This window comes from Dipodomys merriami, unplaced genomic scaffold, assembly GCF_024711535.1.
Source record: "Dipodomys merriami isolate MVZ:Mamm:240054 unplaced genomic scaffold, mDipMer1.0.p SCAF_50, whole genome shotgun sequence".
NCBI lineage: Eukaryota > Metazoa > Chordata > Mammalia > Rodentia > Heteromyidae > Dipodomys > Dipodomys merriami.
In genome coordinates, this window is record NW_027206069.1 from 1939384 (window position 1) to 1952274 (window position 12891).

A 12891-nucleotide genomic window follows, 5' to 3' on the forward strand; every position below is an offset into this window, starting at 1 on the left:
ATGAACCCAGGGCTTCATGCTTGCTAGGCAAGCACTCTACCACTGAGCCACATCCCCAGCCCCTCCAAATATTTCTTTATTGAGATTAAGTGACTACATAAATTTCACAATACTGTGGCATAGTTATACTTAGCTAAAGTCACAAACACTCGCTGGTAGCTCATGCCTGCAATCCTAGCTACTCAGGAGGCTGAGATCTGAAGATCATGGTTCAAGGCCAGACCAGGTAGGAAAGTCCGTGAGACTCTTATCTCTAACCACCAGAAAAACGAGAAGTGGCTGGGAAGGTGGCTCAGTGGTAGAGCGCTTGCCTTGCATGCCTGAGACCCTGGGTTCGATTCCTCAGCACCACATAAGCAAAAAGAAAAACCCGGAAGTGGCGCCATGGCTCAAGTGGTGAATGCTAGCCTTGAGCTGAAGAACTGAGGGACAGCACCCAGGCCCAGAGTTCAGGCCCCACGACCGGACCCCCCCCCCCAAAAAAAAAAAAAAAAAGAAAAACGAGAAGTGGTGCTGTGGCTCAAGTGGTAGAGCACTTGCCTTGAGCTGAAGAGCTGAGGGACAGTGCCCGGGCCGAAGTTCAAGCCCCACGACCGACAAAATAAAGTCACAAATACATTTTAACCATCACAATGATAATCATCATCTTAATCTACAAAGCTTATGAACTTTAATAATAAAACTATTTCTTCCAAAGTGGGTGGGAGGTACATTGCTTACTATCAGCTCTTTCCTCTTTCTCTTCCATTCCCTCCCTCCCATCACAGCCCTGAAGTTGCTTAGTTCACTTCTGCTGTATTTTTTCACCAGCTTCCCACCGATTCTATGCCCTCCTCCCAGCAGCCTCAGATGTGCGTGTGTACATGGTACGTAAGGTAAAGAATACAGTCATCTAAAAGAGATAAGACAAATTTAGTCCTTTTTTTCCTTGTCTTTGAGGTTCTGGCAGTCTGCAGATGACTGGGTGTCTCTGGCTTCACTGTGTATAGGTGTTTCTGGCTTCACTGTGTATAGGTGTTTTCTGGCTTCACTGTGTATAGGTGTCTCTGGCTTCACTGTGTATAGGTGTTTTCTGGCTTCACTGTGTGTGGGTGTCCTCTGGCTTCACTGTGTGGGTGTGCTCTGGCTTCACTGTGTGTGGGTGTCCTCTGGCTTCACTGTGTAGGGGTGTCTTGAGTCTTGTTTACTTGGTCATCTTACTGCATTTTAAATCTCACATCTGCCTATCAGGGAGGAGGACATGCGCCATTTGCCTCTCTGATCTTGGCTTACCTCACACAACATGATTTGTTCTACTTTCATATATTTCTCTGCAAATGCCATTATTTTATCGGATCTAATGGCTTTCTTTTTTTTTTTGGTACAGTCGTGGAGCCTGAACTCTGGGCCTGGGCGCTGTCCCTCAGCTCTTCAGCTCAAGACTAGTGCCCTACCACTTGAGCCACAGTGCCACTTCCGGCTTTTTTCTTTTTGCTTATGTGGTGCTGAGGAATTGAACCCAGGGCCTCAGGCATGCAAGGCAAGCGCTCTACCACTGAGCCACCTTCCCAGCCCCCTCCCTCCCCGTTTCTAATGGCTTTGTAAAATCCATTGTATATAGGTACACATTTTTTGGATCTATTTGTCTATAGAGGGGCTTCTGGGTTGTTTCTGTATCTTGGCTATTGTGAGCAGCGCAGCAATGAACATTGAGGACCTATGTAGGTATCCTTGTCGTATCCTGGTTAATGATGCTCAGGGTAAATACCTCGTAGTGGTATGGCTGAGTCACAGGGAATGCTTATGTTTAAATTTTTTTTGGGGGGGGGGGCACAATCATGGGGCCTGAACTCTGGGCCTGGGCGCTGTGTCTCAGCTCTTCAGCTCAAGACTAGCGCTCTACCATTTGAGCCATAGTGCCACTTCTAGCTTTTTCTGCTTATGTGGCGCTAAGGAATTGAACCCAGGGCCTCATACATGCGAGACAAGCACTCTACCACTGAGCCACCTTCCCAGCCCTTATGTTTAGTTTTTTGAGGAAACTCCTGACTGCTTTCCAGAGTGGTTGTACTAGCTTATATTCCCACCAGAAGTGCAGTAGGGTTCCTCTTTCTCCACATCCCTGCCAGCATTTGTCATTGCCTAAATTCAGGATATAGGTCATTCTGACTGGGGTAAGGTAGTATCTCAGGGTGTCTCCCTCTCTCTCTGTTTCTCTCTGTCTACTTAAACAAAGAGCAGCTCAAACAGTTTGACTTCCGACATTCAGAATTTAGTACTGTCAGGCACAGGACGGTGAGCGATGTCCCGTCCAAGCCGGAACAGAAAAAAGGGAGCAGAGGAGAGGAGGGATGGGCTAGAACTGCAATTAATTAGTTACTGAAGTTAGTTTGTTACTAAAGGGGCAATTAGCACTAGAACAGAATTACTGCCAAAAGGTCAAAGTCCATTTGCTTTCTCATTTGCTACCGGGTCTCAGGTCTCAAGCTGTCACAAAGTGACGTGTCAGGCGTGCATTCACACAGGCCGTGGGGCATTGTCAGGTTTCACTGCTTTTCTAATGGAAGTGCTCAGAGCCCTTTAAGACCTGACAGGCCCTATGTGGCCTACAGCCACCCCTTCACTGCCATGCTCTGGGTGCCAGGACATTGTGCAAAGGGGCAGCAAACACATGCCACCCAGGTGATCACAGAAATGGACTGCAGGGGCTGCGGGATGTGTCAGAAAACTAGGCAAATCCTTGAATTATGATGCCAGTGAACAAGCTCAGATGTACAGTGACGGTCTAGGCCAAGCCCCCTCTCTATGTGTGATCTCTGGGAATGGAGGACAGAGCAGAGCAGGCCAGGCCAGGTGGGAAATGACAAGGGAGCCTGTCACAGGAAGCTGAAGTGTCTCTGGTCAGTCCAATCCCTCACACACCAGCCGATGGGGCGGAGGAAATGGGCACCCCCCTCCTAGAAACGATGGCTCAGGCCCTGGCATAGCTGTTGGAGCTGGCAGAGGACATACACAGGTGCTCACCAGTAGGTGGCACAGCCCGGGCAGTTGGCGCAGTGTGCTGATGCGGCTACCCGCGCCCGCGGGGATCTCACAAGTCTGTTGCGATGGGCTCTCTACTGGCCATTGAAACCAGTGGCTCACAAGTCTCTGCCTGGAGGCAGAGCACATGGATTATGGCATTTTCTGGGAAAAGCTGTTGGCACAGGGAGAGGGAAGGGTGACACCGTCCAAAAAGAAAAATAGTCATTACTTGACGTACGAAACTGTGATCCCCCACGCTCCGCCCCCCCCCCGTACATCACCTTTATAATAACAATAAAAAATAAAAATAAAATTTTAAGCAAGCTGCCAGCACATCTGACAGGGGAAGGTGCGCGCCGGTGAACGGCTGTGGGGAAGGGACCGCTGCCGTCGATTTACCTCATCTTCCTCCTCGGGCATCTTGATAGAGCTGTCAGGGGGCTTGGCAGGTCTCTGGTTACTGGGCCCGTTCGTCTCTTCTTTACCATGTTCTGCCTCCCATTCTTGTAAAACTTCATCTATGTTGAAGCGGCGTCGATAATTTACAAAGAAATTTTTCACCTGTACCACTGACTTGTTCCCAATCACGTCTGAGATTGCCTGAAAATCTCGCCCGTATTTCCTAATGGCTAGGGAGACAAAGAGCATTTTTTTTTAATGCAAGAGAAAAAACAATCTTTAAGAACCACAATTGAGCCTTGTCCTTTCATCCTGATAACAAAACAGAGTACAGGCTTCTGACAGCAGGCGTTCCTCTACATGTTTCACCAGTGGAAAGAGCGCAGCCAACTCGAGAAACAAACACCCCACAGATGGGCCCTGGACTTGAGTGACACCCTGCCACCCACAAACCTGTCTTCCCAGATGTAATATGGCCCCATGGTGGGAATGCATTCTGCATTTTTTTTTTATTTTAAGGGGGTCACAGCAGGTCTAATACATTTCCCATCTTAAAATCTTAACACTTCATCTTTTTCTTTGGGGATTTTGTACTTCTTGACTATGCAACACTCAACAAGCAACAGCTGATGTGTACAAAACTGTGGCTTCCAAGTTCATATTTATAACTTATAAGTCATGGGGAATAAAACAAAACCAAGATATAAAAGCAGAGGAGCTATGGTTAAAGTGTGTGGAGAGAAGGTAGTCGTCACTGGGTGAAGTGTGGGGTGGGGCGGGATGTCCCCTTCCGGAGACCGCCCGCCGCCCGCAGGCTGTCTGAGGCGCCGTACCTTGGACAGCAAGGAGCTGCTCTTCCGTGGTCCACCGGGCATTGCACTTCTGAACGACCTAGACATCCAGACAGATCGTTAGCATATTACATGGAAAAAGAAGTATGTCCTGAAGGCATCTTTCTTTTCCTTGTAGAGAATTTTAACATAACTAGGTTTATAAAATTATGGCTACAACCAGGCACCAGTGACTCACACCTGTAATCTTAGCTACTCAGGAGGCTGAGATCTGAGGATCGCAGTTCAAAGCCAGCCCGGGCAGGAAAATCCGTGAGACTCTTATCTCCAATAACCACTAGAAAACTGGAAGTGGCACTGTAGCTCAAGCAGTAGAGTGCTCGCCTTGAGCTGAAGAGTACAGGACAGCGCCCAGGCCCAGAGTTCAAGACCCATGATGGACCAAAAACCAAAAAAAAAAAAAATTATGTCTACACCCTTCATGTCCTACAGCACACACACTGGGGATGCATCCACACATCAACCTCTGAGACAAGGAGCAAGCCTACCTCTGGGAGCCGGTATGGTTCTATTCCACCATCAAGTTTTTCTTTGAGAGCACTATTGGTCTGTTTAATGTTCTGAATCTAAGAAGGAAAAAAATTTTCATTTTACAATTTTTTATAAAGAGAACAAAAAAGTTAAAAAAAAAAAAGAGCAAAGAAGTTCCTAACCCCTGCTGTGGCCACAAGAACCTGGGTGTGTGTCTGTCTAATCAAACTTGCCAGTCCGCTCCCCGGGCAAGAGACAAGGGGCAGCCTTGGCAGGAAGAGGGCAAATGCAACCCACTGCCTCCTACAGGTGACAGTCTGTGCTGCCTACACCTAACTAGAGCCCGACCCAAGAAAGGAAGCGTCTGGGCTTCCCACCACTCACAACGGCGGTGGAATGATGGGTAACAACAGTTGCTAACTGCACAGGCTCCAGAGCAGAGCTGCAGCCACAGCCTCCCGGCTCAGCCCAGAGCAAGGGGCGCAAGCACGCACAAGCACGCACAGGCGCGGGCACCTTCAAGAGGGAAAAAAGAATCAACTGTAACATTGTCATGTTTCCATAAGGGGTCTTTCCTCACATTTTTGCTTTGACTCCATGTATCGAACTGTCACTGCCTACATCCAATCAGACGCTTCACGGCCATCAAGCCAAAGCTGCTCTGATTTCCAACAGGTTTCTGACTGGGCTGACCACAGGAATGCCCTTTGCCCTGCACTCCACCAGCACAGGGGTGCTCCACGCGCAATGCAGCAACGCTGACTCTAGCATGTTCCATCTGTTAATAACCACACAAACCAATAAAGGAGTAATAGAAAGAAGAGGTCTTTCCCAGGAAAAAAATCATCTTACAACACTCAAAAATAGAAGATACTCCAAAAAGAAATGAAGAATAGCAGGATTTTTTTTGGGGGGGGTCCGGTCGTGGGGCCTGAACTCTGGGCCTGGGCGCTGTCCCCCAGCTCTTCAGCTCAAGGCTAGCACTCTACCACTTGAGCCACAGTGCCACTTCCAGCTTTTTTCTTTTTGCTTATGTGGTGCTGGGGAATCGAACCCAGGGCCTCAGGCAGGCAAGGTAAGCGCTCTACCATTGAGCCATCTTCCCAGCCAAATAGCAGGATTTTAAAGGTAAGGAGAGAGCTGGGTGCCAGTGCCTCACACCTGTAATCCTAGCTACTCAGGAGGCTGATCTGAGGATCAGCATTCCAAAGCCAGTCCAAGCAGGAAAGTTTGAGAGACTTATCTCCAATAAACCACTCAGAAAACCGGAAGTGGCGCTGTAGTTCAAGTGGTAGAGTGCTAGCCTTGCATGCATGAGGCCCTGGGTTTATTCCTCAACACCACATAAGCAGAAAAAGCTGGAAGTGACACTGGCTCAAGTGGTAGAGCACTAGCCTTGAGCTGAAGAGCTGAGGGACAGCGCCCAGGCCCAGAGTTCAAGCCCCAGGACTGACTAAAAAAAAAAAAAAAAAAAAAAAGATAAGGAGAGAGCAAGATGTGCACACTGTTTAATAATTCCTTTTTCTAAGTAACCTTTTTTATACTTATATAATCTCATTCAAAGATGCCTGATGCTGGCAGCTCACTTATAATCCTAGTTACTGAGGAGGCTGAGATCCAGAGGATCAAGGTTCAAACGGTTTGGAAGCAAAGTCTGAAAGACCCCATCTCCAAAATAATTAGCAAAAGCTGGACTGGAGGAAGAGCTCAAGTGGTAGGTTCCAACTAAACAAGTAAACTGAACAAGCATGAACCCCGAGTTCCAACCCCAATACTGGCAGCGGGCTAAGACAAGAGAATGGAGAGTTCAAGACCACCCAGGGCTCTATAGCAAGATCCTATTAAAAAACGAAGAAAAGGTAATTTTTAGAAAGGAATTAAAGAAAGCAACACCCAGCATTTAGGATCAGAACCGCAGTAAGAAGTCAGCTGTCCACACTGTGCCAGCTGAAAAGGAGCCAGGGCAGCACAAGCTGCGAGACAAGAAGACCCCACAGACACAAAGGAAACCAGGCGGAACCGCGCGGCCTGTGCACCACCCGGCAGAACTAGTGCTTCAGCCTGCGCTCCTGCAAGGCCACTCACTGTCCGCTCGGGCCTGCCAGGCTCTCCCCCTGGTGCCTGTGAGGTGAGGCCCGCTGGAGCCAGGAGCAGCGTGTCGGGTGCCACGTCCCAAGGAGCGAGCGAGGGCTGCCCTGCCTCCTTGTCCTCTGCTTATTCCCCTGAATACAGACGTGATGGCTACAACACATGACCAAAGAAGAGAAGCCAATAAACTAGAGAGCCTCAGAGAACCCAGTGCGTCACGGAAGAGATGATGGCTGGACTGATGGCTATGGGGCAAGCATCATTCGTGGGTGGCTTGTTTTCAGGTGAGTGTCTCTGACATACCTGGGCTCCCTGCATGACTGGTCATTTTGAGTGTAGAAGGGCAGCAGATGCACTGCTCAGCCATGGCCCTGGCACACGTCTCTTCTCTATGTTATAGACTCTAGGCCTTCCCTCCTTAAAATGTCAACTGTTCAGTGGCTGTCTTCAAATTATAACAATTCCTGCCCTTGACCCTGCTCTGAAAACCAAACCATGTTTTAATCTCTCATGGTAGAATAAGGAACCGCTCTATGGAAGAGAGGAGCCTCTTTTGTTTCGTGGGGCTTGACCTCTGGGCCTGGGCGCTGTCCCTGCGCTCTTCAGCTCAAGGTGAGCGCTCTACCGCTTGAGCCACAGCGCCACTTCCGGTTTTCTAGTGCTTTGCAGAGGACTGGAGAGGGACAGGAGCTCCCCGGCTCAGCAGAGATCTTGCTGCTCACAGAGGTTAATAGGCTGTGGCAGCCACCCTGACAGATCCTGGGAGATCAGGCTGAAAGGATTAATCTCCTCCTCAGAAAAGAGGCCCAGGAAGATTAAGTGATTCTCCTAAGATTAGAACACAGCTGTGCCAGTCCGTAAGTGATTCTAGTTCTGAGGGCCTTGCTTGGCCAAGCCAGCACTGCCTCCTACCCCCAACACAGTGGCCACAGACCCCCAACCCTTCTCACTGGCCACAGACCCCCAACCCTTCTCACTGGCCACAGACCCCCAACCCTTCTCACTGGCCACAGACCCCCAACCCTTCTCACTGGCCACAGACCCCCAACCCTTCTCACTGGCCACAGACCCCCAACCCTTCTCACTGGGAAATCACAGCTGCCTCCCATCTAACCTTTCAAGGACACCATCAAGACTAACAAGGCAAAAGCCCCAAAATTCACAACTAAAGGGCAGCTGCAATCTGCTGATGGCTTTCTAGAACCAAAGAGAAAGAATTAATGAGTTACCGGTACTAGATTATCATGCTGAATTTTCAGTCTGAGTGTACTCTGCAAATTGAAGTGTTAAGTCCTTTCTACACGGAATCTCAGAAGATCCTTACAAATATATCATAGCCTGGAGTCACTCAGGAACTGAGATCTGAGAATTGAGGTTCAAAGCCAGACTGGGCAGCAAAGACCATGAGACTCTTATCTCCAATTAACCACCAGAATGCCAGAAGCAGAGCTTTGGCCTAAGTTGCAGAGTACTAGCCTTGAGCAAAAAAGCTTGGGAACAGCACCCAGGCCCTAGGAGCAAGCCCCAGAACCATCACAAAACAAAAATAAACGAAAAAAACAAAAATTCTCTACAGAACACCAAACACCAAGGAGTGATTCTAGCAGAGGATGCACAAGCTTGTGCACAGAAAGTAACAACACACAGACACTGAAGGCCTGAGAGGGAGAGCGCGCACCTCCACTCAGAAGATTCAACGAGCCGGGCGCTGGTGGCTCACAACTGTAATCTTAGCTACTCAGGAGGCTGAGATCTGAGGATCGTACTTCAAAGCCAGCCTAGGCAGAAAAGGCCGTGAGACTCTTATCTCCAATAAACCACTCAGAAAAATGGAAGTGGCACTGTGGCTTAAGTGGCAGAGCACTAGCCTTGAGCTGAAGAGCTGAGGGACAGTGCCCAGGCCCAGTTTAAGACCCATAACTGACGAAAAAAAAAAAAGACTCAATGAGGACAGCAAGTCCATAGCTAAAACAACATCCCAATCATAATGCTAACAGAACTGTTCTTGGAAATTTACAAAATTTCCATTTTTATATGGAAATAGAAAAAGCCAAGGATTAAAAAAAAAAAAAGGTATAGGAAGCTGGGCACTGGTTGTTCACACCTATAATCCTTGCTACTCAAAGAGGCTGAGCAGTGAGGATCCTGGTTATAAGCCAGCCAGGGTAGAAAAGTCTACGAGACTCTTCATCTCCAATTAACCACCAAAAAGCAGGAAGTGGGCTTGGGCTCAAGTGGTAGAGTGCTCGCCCTGAGAGAAAAAAAAGGTAGCCAACAGGTCATCTCAGCCAATGAAAGCGGAGGTAGCCAACAGGTCATCTCAGCCAATGAAAGCGGAGGTGCTGGCACCCACCTGTCATCACTGCTGCGTGGGAAGTATCAACAGGAGAACCACGGTCCACACGGACCCGGCATAAACATGAGACCCAGTGTGGAAAACAACTCAAGGGAGAAGCATGCGGGGCACAGGTCCAGTGTGGAATGCCATTTCGGCAAGTTCAAGAGCTTGCACATAAACCCGTCATTATATACACATACACGTACATACACAGAAATGTACTGTATATAAACTTAACATCCATATACTTGTTTCTTCTGTTCATTTCGTTAGGAACGAAGTGCTCTTTTCGGGGTGGTGTCTGTGTGAACGGCAGCCCCATCTCTGGGATGTGCCCTTGGCTGGCGGTGTCACCGCACGCACGGTGGCAGCTGCCATGGTGGCTGGTGGGACAGTACCTGTCGTTTGATGGAGATCAGCTCCATGTCCAGCTGTCTCAGCACCGTGGTGGCAGCTGTGGCATTGGCAGAAACCGCTTCCACGTCTTCTTGAGAAAGAAACATTCCTCGCGGAGGTTTCCTTTTCGCTCTATTTTTGGCCTGTGTGCTATGTTTTTCTTTTTTGACCTGAGGAACTGTCTCCGTAGGCGGTGCCTGCATGACATACATATTAGAAATATGAAAGTGTAAAACAGAAACATCAAATGAACAGTGCAAAGCCTATGTCCTTAATATAGCCCCAAATGACCCAAAACAAATACTATGCGTCTGAATCACCATTGTGGTCAGCAGCCACAAACGGGCCTCGGGACTTTTATTATTGTTTCCTTCTTTCTCTCTTTACGCTTCTGATAGTACCAGGCAGAAAAACAATTTGTGTTCTCTGAGCTCTGTGGCCCTATCTTTATGAAATGGGTAAGTGAAGCAGGAATAATTCTATCTCACTACTACACTATTCTCTAGCAATACAGACCACTATATGCCACAGACAGAAAAAATAGGCTCTGTAAATCTTGTTAGTAAGGTACTGAGGCTTAAACTCAGGTCCTTGCACTCTCGTTTGGCTTTTGCTGGTAGAGCTGTGCTCAACCATTTTGAGCTCTCCTTCCAGCCCAGCATTCTGCTGGTTAATAGCAGACAAGAGCCTCAGGTGCTAGGACTTCAACTAGTCTCACCCGGCAGCCATCAGCACCAGGTGCTATGTGTCTAACTTTAAATCACCTGGAATATGACCTTTTAGGGCTCACAACTGTAATCTTAGCTACTCCAGAAGTGAACTGGAGAATCAAATTGGACAAAAAATAAAATTAAAGTTAAAAGAAATTTGGCAAGAGCCTATCTCTGGGGTGGTGACTCACTTCTGTAATCTTGTATAGAAGGCCAGAGGTAAGAAGATCTTCATTTAAAGTCAGTCCCTGGCAAATACTCAAAACCCTATCTCCAAAATAACTAAAGCCAAGGGACTGGGAATATGACTAGTGGTAGAGTGCCTGCCTCCCATGCAGGAAGCCCTGGGTTAAATTCCTCAGTAGCACATAAACAGAAAAAGTAGGGAGTGACACCGTGGCTCAAGTGGTAGAATGCTAGCCTTGAACAAAAGAAGCTCAGGGATAGTGACCAGGCCCTGAATATAAGCCCCAGGACTGGCAAGAAAAAAAAAAAAAGAAAAAAGAAAAAAAAAAGACTAGAGGAATGGCTCAAGTTGTACAGTGCCTGCCTAGTGCATGCAAGGCTATGGACTTAAACTCCAGTAAGCAGCCCCCAGCCCCTAAAAAAAAACCTCACCAAAACACAAACTGTAATATGAACTATGACCTTCTCTGCATATCACTGCTGGATGCTGGTGGCTGACACCTGCAATCCTAGCTTCTCAGGAGGCTGAGAACTGAAGATCACAGGTCAAAAACAGCCCAAGAAGAAAAGCATTCATTGTTTCCAATTAAGCACCAAGGAGGAAGTGGGAGTGAGTCAAGTGGCAGACACCAGTCTTGAGCAAAAGCCACGTGAGAGCTGCGGCTCTGAGCGGAGCTCAGCACAGGCTCCACACATCCACACATCCAAGACATGCTAACTTTTCTGTGTTTCCTCAAAAATAAAAAATTCCCAAACTGAAACACAACAAAATCTTGGCAAGACAAGGACTGTCTTACTAGTAATCATTTTAAGAAGAATAAGTTCCAACGATTGCTCATGATTGATCTCCTTTTGCTAGGGTAACATCTGCTAATAGAACTATTAAAGTGGATTTTTGCTTCAACTTTTAAAAACTAAAATACAAAATACAAACTAAGATCGATGATAGTAATGGCAATTTCTGAAGTGATAATAACATAAAAATATTTAGCAGGCACAAACTATGTTCTGAATAGCACTGTTTTATAAAGACTACCCAATGACCTGTGTGTGTTGTTAATAGCATTATACATTTAAAAGAAATTAAGATTTAGTCAATTTTCTTTTTGAGTCAGAAATTGTGCTATGATATAAGTAAGAATTATAGAAAAGCCTCTCCTCGTTCATTTTAAATACCTCACCAAAGTCTCTAGTAAGTAGCAATCTATCAACAAAAAACAAAACAAAACAAAACAATAAAGTACCAATCTATCAAAACAAAGTCCACTCAAAATTCCAAGTACAACATCCTAAACCATGCGATCGAGTTAACTCTTAGACCTTGTCATTCAGGCTCCTACAAATCATTTGCAAAAATACCATTCAGACAAAAGACAGACAAGCATATGAAAACACCAACAGTCACATGCAATTGGAGGAGCTCATGAGCTGCTTAAGTTCACAGTCTTCAAAAAACATCTCTTGTGCAAGGATATATATATTTTTTTGGCCAGGTGGAGGTGGGTGGGTAGGGGGTGAGGGGGTGTCGGTGGTGGATCTTGAACTCTGGGTCTGGGCTGTTCCTGAGCTCTTCAGCCCCAGGCGAGCGCTCTACCACTTGAGCCAAAGCTCCACTTCTGGTTTTCTGGTGGGTCATTGGAGATCAGAGTCTCACAGACTTTCCTGCCCGGGCTGGCTTTGAACCACATCCTCAGATCTCAGCCTCCTGAGTAGCTAGGATGACAGGCATGAGCCACCGGTGCCTGGCTTTTGTTTTCCTATAAAGGTTCTTTTACTTATGATTCCTGGCAAACAGAATTCTAAGTTGCATAAAGTTAAGTTGGCAGTAAAGTCCTAACAGGAACTTTGCACACAGCACTTAATGTACTAGGGAGAATGCGCAGAAAAACTAGTGATGAAGTTCCTTTGCCTAAGCAATTATAGGGCAATACCTCCTTTTTGCTTTCCTTGTTCTGATCGATCTCAATGTCAATGGGGTTACTTCCGTTTGTGTCTTCCAGTTCATCCTCACTGGAAGACAAGAAAAAATTACTAAAAGGTTATTCTGGATTAATTCTAGTTCATATAAAAATGTAAGTCGAAACTTGATTTAGTGACAAGTTTAATGTAAAATTACTCTACATGACCTCAGACTGCTGAGACAAAAACTGTTCATAATTCAAACTGAACAGCAACCATTTCATAGTTCTACTGGAGGTCTAGGGCATGGTTAAGCAGCAAGACAAAGAACTTCTACAAGAATAAACAAACTTAGCAACAAGTACCAATCCATTTTCAAGTCCCAACTTTCTGTTCACAGTCACAAAAAGCCTGAGGCTTTTGGTGACCTGCATTGTGTGTGTGTGTGTTTTCCTGGCAGTACTGGGAACTGAACCCTGCATAGTGTGTGTGTGTTTTCCTGGCAGTATTGGGAATTGAACACAGGCCCACACTCAACCCTGAGGCTTTT

At 46.9% G+C, this 12891-nt stretch overlaps 1 protein-coding gene across 1 annotated transcript in view; it reads right to left on the reverse strand.

The window, feature by feature from the left end:
* Rcor1 (REST corepressor 1) overlaps positions 1 to 12891 on the reverse strand; it is an 87608-nt gene that overhangs the window by 4555 nt on the left and 70162 nt on the right. Inside the window, exons 7-11 of the mRNA XM_069997523.1 lie at positions 12374 to 12452; positions 9549 to 9743; positions 4742 to 4819; positions 4236 to 4293; positions 3403 to 3632 (exon numbers count right to left, since the gene is read on the reverse strand). Of these exons, the coding sequence (XP_069853624.1) occupies positions 3403 to 3632; positions 4236 to 4293; positions 4742 to 4819; positions 9549 to 9743; positions 12374 to 12452 (640 nt within the window). The remainder of the gene's footprint in view (positions 1 to 3402; positions 3633 to 4235; positions 4294 to 4741; positions 4820 to 9548; positions 9744 to 12373; positions 12453 to 12891) is intronic.